The 21992-nt window shown below is 37.9% G+C and overlaps 3 protein-coding genes across 4 annotated transcripts; 2 read left to right on the top strand and 1 right to left on the bottom strand.

Moving 5' to 3' along the window:
• The first annotated feature begins 10731 nt into the window (after positions 1 to 10731).
• LOC137742447 (putative 4-hydroxy-4-methyl-2-oxoglutarate aldolase 3) lies at positions 10732 to 12945 on the top strand. 2 transcript variants are annotated; one of them, XM_068482312.1, is made up of 2 exons: positions 10732 to 10910; positions 12270 to 12933. In XM_068482312.1, the coding sequence occupies exon 2, from the start codon at positions 12277 to 12279 to the stop codon at positions 12775 to 12777; it is 501 nt and encodes a 166-aa protein (XP_068338413.1). In that variant the 5' UTR covers positions 10732 to 10910; positions 12270 to 12276; the 3' UTR covers positions 12778 to 12933. The 2 variants fall into 2 exon arrangements, with proteins under 2 accessions (XP_068338413.1, XP_068338414.1); XM_068482313.1 differs by lacking the exon at positions 10732 to 10910 and adding an exon at positions 11223 to 11979 and having other exon boundaries at positions 12270 to 12945.
• A 608-nt stretch (positions 12946 to 13553) lies between these two features.
• Positions 13554 to 16145, top strand: LOC137743497 (F-box protein At-B). Its single transcript, XM_068483400.1, has 3 exons — positions 13554 to 13878; positions 13991 to 14196; positions 14317 to 16145. The coding sequence occupies exons 1-3, from the start codon at positions 13726 to 13728 to the stop codon at positions 15764 to 15766; spliced, it is 1809 nt and encodes a 602-aa protein (XP_068339501.1). The 5' UTR covers positions 13554 to 13725; the 3' UTR covers positions 15767 to 16145.
• An 874-nt stretch (positions 16146 to 17019) lies between these two features.
• LOC137742234 (COP9 signalosome complex subunit 6a) lies at positions 17020 to 20782 on the bottom strand. The gene is made up of 9 exons (XM_068482047.1): positions 20356 to 20782; positions 20175 to 20263; positions 19818 to 19911; positions 18934 to 18995; positions 18765 to 18843; positions 18589 to 18681; positions 18351 to 18451; positions 17834 to 17889; positions 17020 to 17264 (listed from the first exon to the last, which is right to left on the bottom strand). Exons 1-9 carry the CDS (start codon positions 20696 to 20698, stop codon positions 17183 to 17185), a joined length of 999 nt encoding a protein of 332 aa, XP_068338148.1. The 5' UTR covers positions 20699 to 20782; the 3' UTR covers positions 17020 to 17182.
• Between the last annotated feature and the right edge of the window lie 1210 nt (positions 20783 to 21992).

Raw genomic sequence — 21992 nt, 5'->3', positions numbered from 1 at the left:
CCCTGGCCCTGCTGTCGTCCGCCACGACCTCTGCTCGCTTGAACACCGCGACCTTGAGCTCCACGCCCCTGACTGGGCTGACCCATTTGTCTCGAAGACCCGGCACTACTAGTAGCAATCTCACCCTGCTGATATTGTCCTCCTTGGTACCATTGAGAACCACCCGTTGGAGCTGGAGGATACGGCATGTAATTGCTGGGATACGAGGGATAACCACCTTGTGAATACGGGTCCTGGGGGTACTGATACGGTCCCGGAGCATAGGGAACAACATCACCCTGATAGTGATAGGCACCACCTCTACCTGCTTGCCCATAAGTACTCGGACCTTGGATTTGCCGAATCGGTGCAGGTGGCGGCAGAAAGGTCTGCTGCGGCTTCTGCTGCTGACCCTGGGGACAATCCATCGCTCTATGTCCCAACCGTCCACACGTGAAACAAGCACCGCTGATCTGCCTGCACTAGCCGAAGTGTCGGTTATTACACCTACGGCAAAATGGGGGTCGGTTTCGGCCACCATCACCTTGTCTCTGGCCTCGAGCACTTCCATAAAATCTACCTCCACGTCCTTGTCCAGAGGCACTGAAACCACCACTAGACGAACTCGAACTGGCACCACCCCTTTTAAAGTTCTGAGTTTGGCGAGGCCCAAGCGACACTTGACTTTTCCCCTTTTCATCTTTCTTTTCGTCACTGTCACTAGACATATTCTCTGAGTCCTCTATTCTCAACAGTATCTCATAGAACTCCTGGTAGGACTCACAGTGAGTAGTAGTGGCCATAGAACGCCATCTCTTTCTAGTGCCCAAGCGAAAACGACGAAGCATCTCCGCCGGATTACCAGCGACATCAGGATAGTAACGAGATAAATCAGTGAACTTACGATAATACTCGTTAGCCGTCATTTTTCGCTGTTTCAATTAAGTGAATTCCTGTTTCTTACGGTCGATATACTCAGGGGGTACAAATCTCCTTTGAAACACGTCTTTGAAAACATTCCAATCGGTCCTCTGAGCTGGAGTCAACCTACGAAGTTCTTGCTCCCACCAAGCTGCAGACTCCATCTCCAGAAACCAAGAGGTTGTCTCAACCCACCTATCCATAGGAAGGTTCCCCTGGTTATGTAACACACGAAAAGTCTTCTCTATGTGTTCTAACCAACGTTCTGCGCCTTCGTGACCCTCATTACCTTTAAACTTATCCAACTTCAGGTTATACATAGTCTCCAGAGGAGTCCTCTGGGGAGGGCGCATCACTGTTTGAAGGGCTGTGGCAATCACTTCCCCCAACTGAGTAAGATCAGGAAAACTAGACTCATCTGAACGACGTGGTTCCCGACGAGGCGGCATGATTCTGACAGAAGACACCAACTATTAGAATACTCACAAAGACACAGGACTGCCAAACCTAGGCTCTGATACCAAGCTGACACACCCCGACCGAGATCAGGGCGTGCTGGCCGTCACACGAAGGTGACGTAACCATGTGCGCGTGCGGAAGCTAATTAAGAAGGTAATATAAAAGTACGAATAATTAAAAAACCTAATAACATACAAAGTAGTAGTGTATGTGAGACACAATTCAGAGCAAGTCTACAACAGTCCAAAAGGAAAAGATACGACATATGTACACCCGAAGGTGACCCTACAATGGTGAGTGTCTGTCAGAAATTGCCGGGACGCCCTCTGGGGAAAACCACCGAACCTTCTAGACCACTAGAACCTGGAGGGGCGCAAAACAAAAGCGTGAGTGGGCAAAAACAAAGTTCTTTGAAAACTCTTTAGCAAAATACGTTCTAACCCCTCGCCGTAAAACCTGTATACTTCCCAGAAAATGAACATATATACGTATGTATAGATATGTCAATCATGTCCCATGATATGCCATTCATGCTCACAATATGCCATTCATGCTTGAGAATATGCCACCATAGAATCTCATAATAAATGTAAATGCTCAAGCGTAAATCACATCACAATATATAATCTGGCAGCCGGGAGTCACCTAACGTGACATGTACCGCTGCACCTAGAGCTCCACGCTCAACTCAATCACTGAATCTGCACACGAGTCGGAACCACCTAACGTGGTCTGCACGACAAGCTGGGTGTAATATATATGTATGCTCTAGTGCTACGATCACGTGAAGCTGTGCGATAAATCGCGGGTCACCTACAAGTCGGAACCACCTAATGTGATCTCTACGACAGGCTTGCACCTAACTTGGATCCAAGACGAGCATGCGGTGCTGGTGAACATACACGTGAAGGCTGTGCCCTGGCCCTGGACGGGAGCACTAACACCGGGGGTGCAGATTATGAGCTCTCTAAGCATTTCAACTACTATTGCATAATAAACAGGAATGTATAACCACCTGAATACCGCTTACCTGGCACTTACCTGTGCATCCACAGCACCAAATACACATGTATATATGTATGTATGTCACCAATAATACATGCAATGATGCGTAAACAACATTCATATAATGCATGGCATAAAACAATAACCTTTTCTATTTAATTTCTGGGAATTAATATGTATATAGGTATATACGGAAAACAAAAGCCCACTCACTGATAATTAGAAGGGTCGTAGCCCCCCTGCCTCGAGTGTGTACGCTCGTCCTCGGAAAACGAATCACCTATACGCGACAAAGTTACGAAAACATTAATTTAAAAGCACCTAAGCAACTTCTCGTAATAACTTCTCATACATTGCTCAAATTGGACAAATGAATATACCAATGTGATCTACACAACCTCAGGATCACACCCATATTTTTAGAAAAAATTTTGGACCACGCACGCGCCCCCACGCGCCTGACCCCGCACGGACCTACGCGCCCCCACGCGCGGCCCACGTGCACTGCACACTGACGGCGTCAGTTGACGCCGTCAGGAATATTCCGTTAACTGACGGAATATTCCGTCAAATCTAACCGGATTCTGTCACTGCCGTTAGGAATATTCCGTTAGACTTAACGGAATATTCCCCTTTCTTCTCCGGCGAACCTCCGGCGCCGGCGACGGCGCCGGAAAACTGGGTAATTTTCAAACCTTGTTTTCTCCTTCGTTTTTCAACCAAATTTCACGTTCTTTATACCAAAATGAAGCCTAGGACTAGTAGAACAACGTTAGACTAGTTTTAAGGCCTAAAAATTGCTAGATCATACCTGTCTTCAACTTCAAGAATCGGCCAACTTCGTACAGGACGATCCCGACGTCCAAATTCACCCAACGAACCACTCCGAGGCTCCTTGGGACCTCACAAACACATCTACAAGCTTAGAATCTCCTAAAACAAGCTAGATTAGGTTTGCATGAACAGTGCAATAATCGGACCTCGTTGAAACGACGTGAAAACAACGATATCCTTACCTGAAAATGGCACCTTTGAACTCCTCTCAGCTCCACGAACACGATGGTGGTCTTGGTTTCTTGTTTGGTGAAGATTTGATTAGGTTTGTATGTGTGTCCGTGTGTAGAGGAAGAAGAAGAAGGTGAACTCGGGGAGGAAGAGAGAGAGAGAGACTGAGAGAAGAGACAGAGAGACAAAGAGTGAGGGAATGAGGGAGAGAATCCCGGGAGAAAAGAGAGTGTATGAGTGTGTGTGGTCCCACCACATCACACAACACAAAACTAATCGTACACGAACGAACTAGGGGTAATAACGTAAATTTAAATGTACGTTTCTTTAGTTTCGGGACGGGATGTTACAAGCTACGTATAACAATACTCGATTAGTAGGTGTTATTGTTACATGTTTTGCTTGTTTGCTGGCGATTTTGTTTTTGCTCATTCTTCTTAGTGAGTGATTGGTCTATTGTATTTTGTCGTATAATATTGTTTCCTTATTCGTTGGGACATAACTTACTCCAATATTTGTATGAAGGCGGTTTTAGTTAGTGTCCTTGTATGCTTCTGTTCAATTCTCAAATTGAGTGATTGGTCTATTGTATTATGTCATATTCTCTGAGTTCCTATTTGTTTTGTGTAGTGATCTACGCATGCTTGTTTGATGATAATTTATGTAAGAATTTTGTGACGTGTTCCCCCAAAACTTAGACCAACAGTTTAGAGGAACGAATAAAAATAAAAATGTTTACATAAATTGTCTCATGTATTCTCATATTCTTTTATTCATATTTAGTAAAAGCAAATCAACCAAATGTAGTGGATATCAAATCTTGATAGCCATGCTAGGGAAATCATCTATTTAAACTATATTGTATAAACTATATGACGTGATTGTCGATTGAATTATTACTTAAGTGTTGATTAATGTACTTATTTTCTATTTGTATCACATAACATGATTTACAAATGTACTAATTAAAAAGTTTGTCTACCTGGCATTACTCTTATCTTCATTATGTGCCAATACAAGGTCAGCCGCTCACATGTTTCAAATGTAGAGGAGATCAGAAAATGTGAAAAATCAGTTAAAATGTAGTGGAGATGAGAAAATGTAACAAATCCATCATAATCATATTCTTTTAATCATAACTGTTTTTTATGATCTGAAATAAATTATATTTTCCAATGAAAGAAAAGGCCAAATTATATTTTTTATATTATCGATCTGTAATGTGACGAAGTCCACTTTGGTTTCAATAGTTTCACTTTTCACTTAAGTCCTATAGATTATTAGACATTGAAAATCAAGAACAACGATTTAATTTGTCGATTCTTTTAATAGAATTAGCACAATAGGGGGCACATGTGAGGTCAAAAAGATGTCCTTACTAAAACAAGTTCGATAAAAAAATACAATTTAGTGACTTAAAGAACCTTCGTCCAATTTACTCTCGCATTTTTCGCTCATATAGTAATTTTCTTAACAAAATTAAGGGCTCGTTTGGAAGTACTTTTAAAATCGCTAAAAGAGTTTTTTGGAAAAAAATGTTTTTATATTCTAAAAGCACTTGAAATGTTTTCTGCAAGAAGTACCAATTATGTGCTAATTAAGTGTTCTTTTTTCTTCAGAATTTACTTGCATTTTTATTGAGAATTAGTTCAAAAAATATTTTCATGCAAAACACTTCCAAACGAGCTTCTTGAATTGCCACATAATAAATTACATACCTAAAATCACAAAAATAAATTAAAACTCCGCTCCAACTATAAGAACCAAATCATTTTTTAGCATAAGGAAAAAAAATATTTCTCTTCTTGTTTTATTTATCTCTTTAGAGGAAAACGATTTAACTATATGAACTCTATTTACCATCATCTTGTGAACCACGTCTCCTATACATTTAGAAATCCTTTCATAAGGGAGATTTACGTATACAAGAGATGTATGTAGCCAGTAATATATATGACTTAATCTCACCTACGCAAAGGATGTAATAAACAATCTGATTAGGTATATACATGTGATTAAGATTAATTATCAAATGAATAAAGAGCTTGGAGTGCGCCAAAAGCCAAAGCAACAAATTGTGCTGACTCTTCCGGTGGCCAGGGACTGTGGTCTGCCCCATGTAGGGACGTCTAAGGAAGAAGGGGAGACCGGTAGGTAACTGGTAGAACCCTCCGAAATATTTGACTTTAGTTGTGAATTGGTACATTGCGTTTTCCATGGGGAATTCTAAATTCTAGAACGTGTCTTTGAGACCCTAGCTAGGGTTAGTTGAAATATTGGTTGGCTTGTAAATAGACGTCTCGATTGCTTCTTCCACACCAGCACAGAAGTCCTATTGATGTTATCCTATTCTCTTTCTTTTTCTATACAAGCGATATTAAGACTTGAGAATCGAACATAAGACCTCATGCATATTGCTCAAGCTACAAAATCATTGTTTTACTCAACAAAAATGATTAAACCTATTTATTTTACGATAAGTACTATTAACTACATGTGACAAATTAATGAGAACCTAAAAGGAAATACGAAAGAAATGTTAACAAAAACGCTTTAGTTCGTGAAATACACCCTTCCCCAATAATATCATTACTTAACTGGGTGATATTGTTCACAAGAGAAGGAAAAAAGTTCGATGACACGAATAGTTTTCTCGCTTTTCTTTTTAAAAGATTACGAAAGATGTTGATATTATGAGATTTTTGTCTCTAATACTAAGGAAAAAAGTTTTGCATGCTCATACTTTTTCTAATGTTGGACCGAGGTCGATCACTTTTATGATGAGGAGATCAAGCGTTTTAAACTTTTTGGATGTGAGTCAAGTGAGCAAATAATAACAATAGTAGGAATTAAATATAAATAATTAAAAGGGATTGTGCATAAGTACTGCATGAACTTGTAAGTATGTGCGCCAATACCGCTTGCACTTTTAATTTTTACCACTTGACTCTTTTAATTGATAGAATCTGCTAGTTATGTTACTTTCATCCGTTTTACCGTTAAAACTTGTCACGTGCCCCTTACGTGGAGGAATATTTTTGTCAATTCACTTTCTAGCGCTCACTAGAATCAATTTGTACAAAGGCAAAAGGCTTTTTTTTTGTAGTAGCAGTGGAGATAGGTCATGAAGAGAAAGAGAGAAGTTGATTTTGGTTTTGGTTTTGGTTTTGATTTTGATTTTGGTTTTGGCAAGGGTTGTTGAAGAATTGAAGTGAAAATTGATTGCTGACATCGACCTTGACATTAAGTGAAGAGGAATGGAGGATAATGAGTGCAGATTTATTGGGCAAACGCCAAATTATGGTAAACATTGAATGTCAAAAATATCCCTCCACACATGAGGGCATGCGACATATTTTAAAAGAAAAATTGATTGAAAGTAACGTAGGTGGTAGATTTCAATAGTTAAGAGAGTCCAATGGTAAAATGTAAAAATTGAAAATTCATGAAGAATTATCGCACATGCTTATAAGGTCAAGTGGTACACACGCAAAATCCCTAATTAAAATCACGACTTTGATTTCTCTAAAAAGTAATTTGAAATCTAGAGCATTGCCGCGATCGTGTATGTTGATAGTCGTTGATGGATGTTATCTTTGTAGGGCTTACATTAATATTCGTTAATTGATGGATACTATCTTGGTAGGGTTTATGTTAATAGTCGTTAATTGATGAATGTAATCCTTGTAGGGTTTACGTTCTTCTTTTAACGATAATTAGGCAAGCTCAAAAAAATCCCGATTGCAAAAGTTCATAATAAAAAGTGGAGGAAAATCGCACCAAACCAAATTCGAAACAGAAACATCATTGATAGCCAAAGCGTCTGCAACTTGGTTACCTTCAGGAAAGATATGAGAGATTCGAAACTGCATTTGAGACAAACAAAACAAACAATTTTTCTCCACTCCACCTTAAACCGTCAGGGCACCAGATTAGGCGAGCAAAAAAAAAAATTCAAAATCAACATAGAATCAACCTCAATACATACATGTTTCCGATCATGAAGCCACGCTAGCTCTATGGCTTTGATAACAGCCATAACCTCTGGTGCCATAGAGCTAGGAATATCAAGATTAGCACAAAAAGCATCCAGCATTGTACCTTGAAAATCCCTAAAGACCCCTCCATAACCAGCACACCGTACCTGAGGAACCCTTAAGGGCACCATCAGTATTCATCAGTATAATTTTAATACAACCGAAAGGAGGTGAATGCCAAAGAACCTCTACAGTTTTTGGGCTGCGACGAACTTTATTACAAGCGCCGAAGCTGTGAATTATACGGAGATCAATTACAGAATAAGTATAACCGGAAGCAAGGCGGTTGGATCGCTGAGTACATAAACACAAATCCACTTACCAGCAATTTCAACACCTTTCTTATTTGGATTTTCTCGTTTAATTTATTAGCTTTTCATCATGCAAATGTTGCACAATTATATCTGCATTGTTTACTTTCTATTTAGCTCACCTTTTAAAAATCATTTCTATAAAAATAAATAAAAAATAAATCGTTTATACATCATTTAATAAATAAACGAACTATATTTCTCAGTTAAAATACAAAAATTTCAAAAACATTAATTAAACGGTTAAAAGGTTTCTAATTAATTTGGTTGATTATTTTCTCCACAGTAATATTTAAATAGTGAAAAAAATGAATAAATTAAATAAAAATGTACGAGTGAAAGATTGCTAACATCTCCCTAAAATTTACTTTATTTAAGAGTTTTCACTCATCCAAGCATGAACATGCTCGACACTATTAAAATCTTTCAAATTCACTATCCTTATCAATTCTTTTAAGAATAACATATTATATGTTTCTAACCAACTAAAATAAGCATGTTTTGAGTTTGATTCTTGACGTTGGTGGATCACCCGATGATGGTTAAAAAAATGTCAAAATGTCTCTGTAAGTCTTATCAGCCTCCGAAAGAATGAACTACCATGATAAGACCACCAACTAGTCTCTTTTTTGAAAAATAAACCCAACCAAAATAAGCCTCGGATCAAATATGGAACCTTTGAGCCATGTTAAAGGTATTCGATTTGAGTAACTCGTTTTCACCATTGTGGACTCATTGACTAGATCAAATCAAATAGCTCATATCTAGCTAAATGCTTTTAAGTGATATGGATTATGGAAGATTGAAGGGATCCATATTTCTTACCTGTAATCATGAAATATAATCATGGGTTGGCAAGGTAATTTTCTTCAAAAGTTACAAATCGTGGGTACCACGTTTATTTCTTAAATCTTTATTTTCTTCTTCTGACCTACCTACCAGCCCATATGTTGTTCAAATTTTCTTTTCTTCCCCTAATAACCTTTTTGCTTTGACATTTTGAGCCGACCAAATTATAAGTGAAAGCAATAGCTAGCCATGATTATACTACATATCGTTTTCGTGATTTTGAATTCATTATAACTTACATATAAACCAAGCTCGTGTGGCTGTATTGTCATATCATATAAATTCATGATTGGTGGTGATATTCACGCACCATTTTTCATCTTTCACACACTCTTTTTATTTTTCGGTTATCGAATGAATTAAAGAAAATCAAATAACGGAAATTAATATAACGTGTGTTGATAGCACCACCTTTCATGATATTGATATGTAACTGCTTTTTCATTTTTTTTTATGAACATTTGAATAATCGAGAAAGAGAAATATATGAGCCTTAAAATTGATTCTTATATATTAGGTTGTAGAAAAACTTAAAAACACTTACATATTGAAGAATGGTTTGTGCAGAGGCGTCTGCTATGTGCTTCTTGAGAACACAATTCTAAGAAGTACTAAAAAAATTTAATAAATTTTTTAACATATTTATAAGCATCATTTAGTAAAAGCGCTTTTAAATAGAAGTACTTCCTACAAAAGCAATTTCAAATATGCCTTATTTGTTATTATTTCTCTTAAAACAAAGGATATGGTGGTAATCCCCTGCGTTTTTATTTGTAATGCCACAAAAAGAATAAAAAGACCAATATGTATTTATCTACTACATGCCTACAAAGGGTGCAGCTGCTCCTATATTCTTGGCAACAAAAGCTGCTGCAGATGTTGCCCTGTAAAAATTGCAGCTGCTCTGCCTGTAAGAAGCAAATGTGGGGCAGGAACTGACATTTTCAATTTAGATCAATGAAGTTGGAGGGAATGTGTAAATCTTGCAAACGTTAGCAGCCAAATTCAGCAGTAAGTTGGTGTTAAAAAATGGTTTATTGCATCTTTCCAAAAAAACAAAAAAAAACGGTTTATTGCATTTGACCATTAGGTGGTATTGTACTATTGTGTATTGTGTTTAACAATGACATTACGTGGTATTTGAATGATAACAGAAAGAGTTGTGCTATGATCACTCACCTATGTAAACGTTCACAAAATCAAAAACTGAAAGTTTCTGTTTGGTTTTTCAACCTCCACTCTTTTGTATTTGATCTCTGTTTCTTTCATGGTATCATAATGGTATCATAATTTTGAGTGACACGGCTATTTGGTTGTTTGGTATGGATTCAACTATTTCAATAAATTGGAGTGCTATTTGGCTACTATTTGGTGATCTTTTAGTAAACGAACCTGACCTATTAAATCGGACGACAGTCTAACATACCATGTCTCAAAATAAGACTTTACAAAACCGGTTGAGGCTGAATTAGAATTTTTGTCCATCACACTGCCAAACAAACTAGTGAAGAGGCCAATTGCTTTTGGCCATACCTAAGTTTGAGACGGAAAGGGATTCCCTCCTGATTCCTTTCACCAAATCCTTTTCATTAAACAATTCGGGCCCTTGAAATTTAATCCAACGGTTAAAATTATTATAACTTTTAAAGTTGACCTCTATTTTTAACCGTTTGATCAAATTTCAGAAGCTCGAATTAGTTGATAAAGAAGATTTGTCGGATCCCTTTCCGTTCGAGCCTCGTTCAGACTGAGTGTTGGTTTCTTCGTATCACATCACGATTCACTTCTGCATTGGGCTGGACCGACCCATAATCATCGTTGAAAAACCAAACGATTATCCTCTGAAAATCAGGGATGGCCTGATAGACCGACCTAAACCGGGTCTTGTATTGTCAGTCGACTCGGCTCGATCCATTTACAGTGCTGGGTCGGCCTATGTACCTAATTATGTGTAGCAATTAGAACCACATTATCTGGTTCGAGTTAGCATTAGTCCACAACATGACCCATGAAACGTCAGGAAATTATCAGCCCAACCCTTCTGACTTGGACCAGCCCAAGAATTCATCGAGGAAGGGAAAGGCCAATTGACTAACTTTGGCGGGTATTGCAACTTCCAAGAAATTTCTGGGGCACAGAACTCAACACGATAATCTGCTGCCAAATTGGTAACGACCAGTGAGCCTCTTCAGGGCTGATGGCAGCTTTTTTGTACTCTCTTTTAACTATTTTTATTTTTATAATTACTTTTATAAAAGGAGAATGAAAGACTTGACCTTGTGAGTTGTAAGGAAACATAGAAAAAGAGGAGGAATAAACACTGTCATCTCATTCTCTCTTCTGGGTAAGCTTCAATATCCTGTTTTCTGCTTTCCTTGTGTAAATTTGTCTGTGTTCGGAGGTTGGTGAAGATAATATTTTCATGTTGAGAGCGTGTGAAAATGAGATGTTACGACAAGTGATTGATTTGAAATATCGTTATCGTGGCATCTTGGATTTAGATAAGTTTAAGTGGCATTAGGTATTGATAAATAAGTTTGTGTTTATATCTATATTTAAAAAGTGATTTTCGTACTCTTATTTTCTTTCCGACACTCCAAGATGCCTACGGTTAAAAACCACCGACATGTCAAGATCCAAATTCGAATTGCTCCCTAGAATCAATGGACAAAGAGAAGGAGAGGAGTGCAGACGAGAAACTTGGGAGTGGGGAAAACTACCATTTAGGATCTTCTCAGTTGCTACTGATTAATTCGTTGTATAATTAGATGAGTTCTTATGGATTAGAGATGTTAGTGGCTTCTCTGTTATATTTTATATGAAATCCTCATGTTTTATTAAAATTTTGTGAATTTATGCCTCTAGCTATTAACTTGATGAAATTATTCATCCCTGTTTGCTGCTCTTTCCTTTTGCTAATTAAGACTGTTTAATCTCCCGCTGCTCTTTCAACTTTTGGAACATGTAGGAAGATTTAAGCTTGGCCTCATTAGCTTTCTCTAGATTTCCTTATGAAGATCGGGGTTTTCGCCTTCGATTAGTTTAATTTGTGCTGTGCTATCATTGATCCATACTTTGGAAAAGAAATAATTTTAGGCACCGATGTTTGTGATGGTCACTGTATCTCTCGTGAATCCAAATTTGCATGTATGGGTAGAGAATTGCTGAATGTCTTAAAACCTGAGTGTTCATTAGTGACATTGCGCACACATTTGTGCACAAAGAAAGTTCTCTGTCTCTGGCCCAGTGGTAGTCCTTTCCGTTCTTTGAGGTGGCTTAGCTGCGTGCTGAAATCAGGTTCTGATACCAATTGTTAACAGGTCATGAGTAGAACTTGCCCCTAAAATCCGGCTTGTAAAGGAAGGGTGTCCAGGAGCTCGTAAACCACTCCAAGATACACTATTTTTCAGATTGTGGGATAAATTGTCCTAACAAAGTGTGTCGTAATATGTTTTCTCACTTATTTGGTTATATGGAATGGAATTATGGTGGTCAGTCGATGAATTTACGAGCTAGTAAACCAGTAATATGCACAATGCTGCTCGTATATTTATCTAAAACTCCGGTTCTTTCCCTCTATTTTCTTGAGTGTAGTAGCATTCTAGGAATCTGTAACTGCGACGAGAAGTTATTGTTAGTTGTTTTGCTTGAGCTTATTCTTAGGTAGTTTTTATGTGCATTACCACTTTTTGATGATATGCAGGCGAAATATGGCCACCTTAGCAACTGCTGAAATTTGTGATACGAATACAACTCTTGTGGGAAGCGGAGGTTTGCGTGTGCTGCCACCAATTTTCCAGGTATACGGACAATCCCGAGCATTCTCAGGCCCCATTACGACACTCAAGGTGTTCGAGGACAATGTCTTGGTCAGACAGCTTCTCGAAACCAAAGGCGAGGGAAGAGTTTTGGTCATTGACGGAGGAGGAAGCATGAGATGTGCTTTGGTTGGAGGGAACTTGGGACAGTTGGCCCAAAACATGGGATGGGCAGGTATTGTGGTGAATGGCTGCATTAGAGATGTAGATGAGATCAATGAGTGTGATATTGGGGTGAGGGCTTTGGCATCTCATCCGATGAAATCGAACAAAAAAGGTGTCGGAGAAAAGCATGTTCCGATCAACATTGCTGGAACCTTGATTCGTGAAGGCGAATGGTTGTATGCAGATAACGATGGCGTCCTTATTTCGACATCTGAATTGTCTGTTTGAATCAGCATTGTTGCTTCACATTTTAAGCTTGTCCTACCAATGAGAGGATTGAGTTCCCAAATTCAGTTCTACTTGGAATTTGTTGTTTCACTACTAGTTACTCTATCAAAGTTCAAGTTACCCTTGCCATTAATTTTTATTTTTTTATTTTTATTTTTATTTTTTGTAATGAAAAATTTAGAGGAAGATTGGTTATTCTTACCATCAGCGCAAAGGCATATCCACAAACTCGAACCGGAAGAACTTACGCCTAATATTTGCCATTAATTTTTTTAATAACAATATTAAGGGTTAGCAATTAAGGTTAAACTACATAATAAGTTAGCCACATCTATATATCTAACTCAACAAAGTATAAAACCGTCAACCTAAAACTTGAGTTGGAATACCAAAGTTTAAGTACTGCATTGATCAGTTTGAAGGTTAACGACAAAAATTCTAATTGAAATTCTTGAGGTTAAGGAGGAGTTCCACCTTAGAATACTTTGTCATCTATTCACAGAACTTGAAATTTAGGCTCATATTGCTTATATTACAAATCATTCTGTAAAAATCATCTCTACAAAAAAAAATAATTAAATTTAAGACCATTTAATCAATATATCGTAACACATAAATAAACACCTTGTAATGCATTTACCAAATCCATCAATTTATTTTTATATAATTCGATAACTAAACAATCTTAATTTTAATTCAATTTTTTATAAAGACGTAATGATATATGTTATAAACATAAAATTCTGTAAATACGGCGTTACTCTTCTAAAGATGAGTTTCCTCAAATTTTGAGAAGCCAGTCGCGCCACGGAAAAGCCCAACCGTGAGAACGCATTTCCCAAAACTCGTCCTTCGTTCACAAAAAATTCGAAACGACCGAGCAACAGGAGATCGGAGAAGAAGGAGCAGAAGAAGAAGAAGAGACTCGAAGAAGAAGAAGAAAGGAAGATGGGTTTGGAGAGACTGCACAGATGCCTATTAATAAAGGAGATTCTTCTCAAGCTGAACATCGAATCTCTTTCCTCGCTTGCTTGCGTCAGCAAAGCCATGAACTTCTCAGTCTCTCAGGCCCTTCCCTTTGTCTCCTCTCTCGATCTCTCCGTACAATTCTCTCACTTTCTGAATTTTGGTTGAAATTATTATCTGGGTTTTGTTTTTGGAACTGAAATTTGTTGAAAAGATGGAAAATTTGAAATTATTTTTGTATTTGCAGGCATTTTATCCGGATGCACAGACTTTGAGTGGCATTGTTGGTGGCTGCACAGGCCTCATCAGCCTCACCATTAACTGCCTCCGCCTCGAAAATTCGGCAATCAGAAATGTTCTGGGGCCACGTATCCAAGAACTGAATTTGTTGAGCTGCTCTATGCTGTCCTATCAAGTCTTTGCTTCCATTGGACAGGCCTGCCCTAATCTGAGGTACCCGAATTTTTTATTTTTGTCACCGCACTACATTGTGTTACTAATTCACATGTTATAATCATGAAAGACTGCATCTTGATGTTTTTTGTAATGGGAAGTTTTTGTTTGTGTGGTTAGGGTGCTTATGCTAGAATTGGTAGACTCGGATAAAGAACTTAAGTTTTACCTGGACTGCATGCTTAATGGATGCTTGTGCTTGGAGTCTTTATCTCTTAAGATTCGAGGGAGAGATTTCGATTCAACTGCTTTTCAGTCCATTGATTTCGTCCTACCTAGTACTCTTAAAAGCATGAAGTTGCAGTCGGTGCTTGAGCATGATGCGATTCGTCTAATTGATCAAAGTAGAGTTGGTGCTGGCAGGAATAATGTGCAAAGAGCTCATATCAGCTTTCCCATCTCTCCATTGTCATCTGGATTGACATTGCAGCGCTTGTCCCTCGTCTTGGATGTTATATCTGATCAGCTAATCATTGCCATTGCCCGCAGTCTTTCCCATTTGGTAGAGCTAGATCTTGAAGACAGACCACATATGGAACCACTTCCGAACCTCGACTTGACAAACACCGGGCTTCAATACGTGGCATCTTGTCATCATTTGATTGGATTGTCTCTTGTACGAAGGAGACAAAACTACCAAATTTCGTTCAAAAGAGTAACTGATGTGGGCATGTTTCTTCTTTCTGAGGGCTGCAAACGTCTACAGTCAGTGAGACTCTGTGGGTTCTCCAAAGTCAGTGACGCAGGCTATACATCGATCTTACAATCATGTCTGAACTTGAAGAAATTTGAAGCTCGAAATGCCTTCCAATTGTCAGACTTGGCCTTTCTTAATGTTAATGAGTTCCCATGTTCCCTTGTTGAGGTAAAATTGCTGTCGTGTAGTTTTATAACCAGTGAAGCTGTGAAGCAGCTGACCTGTTCCAGCGCCTTGGAGGTGCTTGACCTCCGTGGCTGTAAGAGCATAGCAGATTCCTGCCTCAGTTCCATCTCATGTCTGCGTAGCTTAACCACGCTGAATCTCACAGGAGCTGATATCACTGATTACGGCTTGTCTGTTCTTGGCCAGGGGACTCCACCCATTACTCATTTGTGTCTCAGATACTGTACGAGGGTGACCGACGAAGGAGTTTCTCTTTTATTCGATGGTGGAGGCACAATTGGCAAAACTTTGTCGTCCCTGGATTTAGGATATATCCCGAAGATATCAGATAAAGCCGTTCTTACAATTGCCATGGTCGGTACAGAGATTACAGAGTTGTGTTTAAGATATTGCCTCTCTGTGACTGATTCTTCCCTGGAAGTTTTGGCTACAAGGAAAAGGTTCCGGGACGAATGCAAACCACTTCGGAGGCTGGACCTTACAAGTTGCAGTGGTTTGTCTATTGATTCATTGGTGTTGCTGAAGAGGCCTTCCTTCGCCGGACTACACTGGCTTGGTATTGGGAATACTTATCTGTCTAGCAAAGGATACGGAGCTCTGAGTGATATTTGTAACCAAAAGCCATGGCTGAAGATATGTCTGGAATGCTGTGAAATGGGATGTTATGATGGATGGCAATTCCATTGAGGGAAATAGATATCCTCTATGAAACTCCCCTTTTATCGAAAGTTATTTCTCTGTCGAAGTACCGAGCAACAAAGCCATTGACGTGATAAAGATGGCGGCCTAATCTGCACTAGCTGCTATCACGAGTTGACAATAGAGAGCGTGCTCAACAGAAGAGGTACAAATTACATTCTTGGCTTGCAACAATCAGTTAATAAAACCCATGTTTGAAATTAATGATAGTTTAGTAATGTTATCCAAGGCATGTGGCGAAGGAAACTAATTGACAATAGAGGGAGTCGTTCAACTCCTTAGAAGTCTATACAAGGTTTCTTAATTCACAAAACAATTTCGGAATTGTGTCGAAGATGTTGCTTCTATGTGACTAATTCCTCTCACACCTTCCACTCTCTCTCTCTCTCTCTCTCTCTAAAGAATTCTATCCAAGATGTTGATGTGGCTTAATCGTGACCGTTCAAATATTTATGTGGCGTTGATGGCATGAGGGTACCTGACATAATCGAAAATGCAACATTGTGGGGTGTCATTTTAACTTACGACTCTTCAATATGAGACATGCTCCACGAAAAGATCTAAGATGTTGACGTGGTTTAATCGTGACCGTTCAAATATTTATGTGGCACTGATGGCACTAGGGTACCTGACATAATCGAAAATGCAACATTGTGGGGGGTCATTTTAACTTACAACTCTTCAATATCAGACATTCTCCACGAAAAGATCCGTAATGCGGTCGTATAACAAGTGATAGTTCCGATCACACTCATACATGTCTTCAACAGACATTTTGGTCCCGTTTGGGTAATTTAGAAGCAGGTACAGAATCTCAACACGGCCAATAATTCCTGAACGACTCAACAACATATGCAATATTGCACACTAGGGTCCTGAGGTGGGACTGTGTACTCACATTCTTACACGCCCACTCACGAACATTAAGAAAGGCAAAGTCTGACAATCGAGGGTACCTATCTAGCAATCGCTAGTATTCCCTTATTTGGATGATAATAAAAAGAATAAACCATTCTTATAGCACTTATACGGTGAAATAACGTAACGGTGTGTGAAAGAAAAGAAGAATGCAGAGGAGTGAAGGACATTCTTTTTTTTTTTTTTGGTTGAAAGAAAATAGTTATCAAACGGCCTTTACACACACACACACACACACACACACATATATATATATATATATATATATATATATAACTTTTTAAAAACGACAACCTAAAACAAAATAATAAAGGGCGCCCTAGAGATAGACTGAAATTTATTTTCTTTCCGAATTATCAAGGTCCGAGTAATATTTCAGTTTCTACACTTCTATGTGCCATGCATTATGCAGTCAAACAAATCCAGCAGCACCCAAAAAGTTCTCAAAGAAACTAAACACTGCTGCATATTATGGCAAAGCAGCTTTCAGAAATAAGCAGTCCGTCCACCTCTTCGACTGTGCCTATCATATGCGGTGTTGAACTTGTCGACCAGCTCATTTGTTGTACTGAACAACAAAAAAAAGAGCGAACTTGTCAAAATATTGTAGTAAACGATCGTTGAAAAGAAAATACAATGCCATATTCAAGTACTGAAGAGTACAGTGCTACTGTAGGAATGCAAACTTGGTAATTGCATTAGTATCGACTAAGATCCTAATTATGAACGTAATTATATATTCAACCTTATGACAACACCCGCATTATAAACAAGTTTAGTCTAGGAGTAAGAACAATATTTGCAACCACACATCAAAGAATTATCTTATATAATTCAGGACACCACCTGTCAGCATTTGTTGACAAAAGCTTGTAAAACGGCACCCATTGCCAAACCCTACAATCATTCAGGGCAGAAAGTACTAGCAATTGCTAGATAGGTACTCTCGCGTTTCAAAGTCATTGGCATAGAAAAAGTTTATGGTTACATTCTATGTTTATATTTCCTTTTGGTGCAACAACTTTTTTAGATGACTTCAATTGTAATAAAATAATCGACATTGAAAAGTTTCATTCAGTTCGTAAGAATCACATGCAAGGGAAAACATATTAGTGCAAGAAATGCAACATCTCATACCTTGAGCAGTTGGTCAGCACAGCCAAATATGTAATCAACAAAGTGTCATTGTATTCCTACCAAAAATAAAAAAAGAGTCAGCAACAAGAGTGATTCACGGGATAAATATGTCAGCTTAATCAGGAGCCAGTATCCACAATCATACATTGTGTAAATCGTGAAAGAGAGGAAAAATCACAAAGAGGCCTTATTCACAGGTATGGATTAGACAATCTTTTAATTCAAACAAACGACAAGATAAAATTGATCATTGGAACTATGAATCGTAAATAAAGAGCTTTTTTGAACCATAAAGCTTAAACAAGGAGCTCTACTGAATACAGCTCTTACGAATAGTTTATTCTGATGAAACACATCAAACTAGGTAGAAGTACGACCAAATCTTTTACCATTCGCCCAATACCATCCAAAATTATTATGCCATCTTCCCATTTTTAACTAAGGCTTATTTCTCTAATATTACAATTAAGTGCATGCTTCTACCAGTGAATTCACAATTCAAACAAGTAACACTCACCATCAAAAAATCATCTTGAAATTTCCCCGATTCTATGGCAGGCAACCTTCTCAGAAGACTTGATACTTGTCTTAAAAGTGAATTTTCACAAGGTATATCACCTGCAGGTAGAGAAACAAGAGCAAGTAGTTTGACTTCTGGACCCTTCTAAAACATGGCTCCCGGCATTATGTATACAAAATCGCCAACACAAAAGCAAAGACTTGCAATTATAGTTATACGAAAAGTATATGCATACCTTTCTGCATAGCAAGAAGATAGTGATGAAGCACTCTAATTCTGCTATTTAGCATCTTGATGGCACTGTGAATTCCGGTAAGATGAGCAGCCACTGCACACAACCCAGGTTGTATTAGTTGTATCAGAAATAGATGCAAACATCCACTTATCTTTTGGGATCAACTGAGGACTCACATTGAGTTGCTGCTGAACCTCCATCAGATGGTTTAAGATGGGCAACATGGTCAACTGAAATGCGCTCAGCTTCCACAGTCTATGAAGCGCATAGACAAAAAAATGTTTCAGTCAACTCTAGTTGATAATAACAAACGCTTTTATAGTAGATATGATTAATAAGCCTAACCTCAATAGTATAGCTTGAACTGACGAAGATTAGCTGTGGAATCCCGTCAATGACATGCATCTCTACAGTTGTAATATTAACATTCATAAGACCACAAATAGTTAAACAGATAACATGATAACTACATTAAATGATTCTAATAGGAACCAAGAAACTGTCTAAATCCCACAAGTTTTCCATAAGATAGGAATCTAGGCGAATAGAAACATAATAAGCAAGCCCCATCATTTACAAATATTGATACGATAAAAAATCATTGCATGATGGATTTCACTTAGGACCACGATTTCATATGACTAATAAGTGTTGCAAGAACTAGTAATTGTACAACAGAAGGCAACAAAAAAAAAAAACACTACCAATCTTAATTAAAAATGAGAAAATGGCAGCAAGCAATAGATAATGTTGTGGTACAACACCATCAATGTGGGTTTTTTTTTTTTTCCGGAAAACTAGTCAAATGGATATTCTCATCATGTTAAGAAGCTTAAATAACCGCATGCGGCTCATTTCAAAATGACCAACCCTGAATAACAGATAAGTTTATTAGACAGACTTATGTATGAGAGAGCAAAGAAAGAACTGGAACCGGCACTAGAGCCCTTTTAGTTTGTCAAGGATTGCTTCCAAAGAAACACGAAAAATGGCCGAAATCCAACACAGTATCTCAAGCAAACTCCAACCAACCAGTTCAAACCAAAATAAGCTTTAACAATCATGGTATATAGTATATACAAGAAAGAGAAATAACTACATGCATATGCCATGATAAAAATACATGCTTCAGCCATGGAGGCACCAGATAGCATAGAAATTCACAGAATAGGAAAGCATAAGTTTACAATTAACTGGAATTGCCCACAAAATCTTACATACACACGTACCGCTTTCGTAAATAGTGATTGGGAGATCCTTTTGAGCAGCATTGATCAAGGGGTTGAGAAGAACATAAACAGGGCTTTCATTGATATCCATCAACTGTGGCAATAGAAATACAAATTCTTATCATGGGAAAAGCAAATGCACCATAACCATATCGCCGAAAAACTAGAATACAACTGTTACAACTATACAAGTTTAATTCGGTCATAGATTTTCAAATTCAAGAATCATTAACGGGTTCATAGTTGACATGATTTGGTCCCTAACAGTACATTATCACATAATGCAGTATCTACGGGTTCGAATAATATAAATTACAAATTGCAGATAAAATAAGAAAAGGGCGGAAAAAAAATTACAGCTTTGTGGATGTTCATGTCAGATTCCTGAGCATCTGTTCCAGTTGAGTACCACCCTAGTATGTAAAAGTGTGGAAATACCTTCTTATCTGCAAAAGCAAAATACTACCACTGATTAAAACCCTAAATCCACACAAAAAAATTAAGAAAAAATTAAAAGCCATGAGAAACGAGAACGCACAGAGCTCTTGCTTCTTCTCGAGGAAGGCACGGTCGAGGGAGTGAGTCTCGGGATCGTAGAGGAGCTCGAAGCTGTTGAAGATCTCGACCGTGCGGCCTCTCTGAACCCCGATAACGCAGCCGAAGACGCGCGGAGACGAGGCGGAGGCGGTGGAGGAGGAGGAAGAAGAGGAGGCTGCTGCTGCTTCTACTGCTCCTTCGGCGCCGTTGTTGGGCGGTGGTGTTGGAGTATTGGTGATCGGCGGGTGCATCTGGGACTTAACCCTAGAGTAGTGATCGGAGATGTTGACGATCACCAGTGGATGGAGCTTGAACGTCAGCCCGCTGCTGGAGGATTCCGCCATTTTTTCCGATTTCGCGATTTGGTGGTTTTGGTTTTTGGCTCTTCGGAGCTCCGGTTTGGGTTTGGGTTTTGTTTTTGCTCTTCTTTCCCCTCTTCTTTGCTTTTTTTTTTTTTTTAATTGTGATTTTATTGTATTTTAATTTCCGAGTGACTCGCTCTGCTCATTGCAGGGGTTGGGCCTAAATCTAGTGGGCTTTGAAACGATGTTATGGCATCTGTGCAAGCCCATAAATATAAGCCCAACTAACCAAAGCGCTTATGTTCAACACTTCCGTCAAGGTTTAATAAAATATAAAAACTAATAAAAAATGGTTTAAAAACTTTGAATTTTAACCGTAATGACAAAATAAAGAGTAAAGTGAAAAGTACCAGGATTGACTTTTTAACGTAATAATGTGATTTTTCGTTAAAATAAAGATTACTGCGGACTTTTAGTTAAAACTCCCTTACTAAAAATGCAAATGATTTTTTTAATCCATAAATTTTTTTTTTATTAAAATTAGTCAAAAACTTTTAGTGGTTTAAAAGCGCTTTTGATTAAACTATTTTAAAATAATTTTAAAAGCCGTTTTATATAAACACCTTGTTTTTAAATTTCTTAAATTAATATTTATTCATTTTAAGAATTTGATTAAACATTTGTCCCCTAGAAGTTCAAATTTTCAACTTCTTTTTTTGTACAATTTTTTGCATTTTTTTCCACAAAATTGTTTTCTACTCATGTATTGTACCGACTCGTATTCCGATCACAAGGAAAAATTTCTCCAACTCTCATACAATTTTATTGTTTGGATTCGTTTGGATATGTTTTTAAAATGACTGAAAGCATTTTCTATGAAAATAGTTTTTAAAACCAATCCTTAGTAAAAATCTAAATAAATCCTAAAAAATCACTTTAAGTGTATAAACAATTTCACCAAAACACTTTCATCATTTTAAAAACTAATGAGTAATTGATTAACACACCAACTATAGTTTTGATGACAAAATTAGAACTTTTAAAACTTTGTAATGAGAAAGTTTTAGTCCAAAATTAAAATAATAATAATAATAAGTATTATGGCTTAATCAGTGAAGAATATCCATCTTTATATCCTATCTTCCGATTTTGTTTTCCCCGTCTACCTTCGTCCTTAAAAAAAAAAAAGCAAAAAAAAGAAAAGAAAAAAAAAAGACACGTGTTAAAAGAAACCATACTAGTTTTCTTGTTAACTTTTAACTTTTAACCGTTTTACCACCCACCTAAATTCTACTCACGTCAGCAGCGTCACACGATCCAACGAGGAAGACGAACC

The sequence above is a fragment of the Pyrus communis genome, chromosome 8 (genome assembly GCF_963583255.1).
Source record: "Pyrus communis chromosome 8, drPyrComm1.1, whole genome shotgun sequence".
NCBI lineage: Eukaryota > Viridiplantae > Streptophyta > Magnoliopsida > Rosales > Rosaceae > Pyrus > Pyrus communis.
The sequence above is the reverse complement of the archived record's forward strand: the minus strand, read 5'-3'. Positions and strand labels throughout refer to the sequence as shown.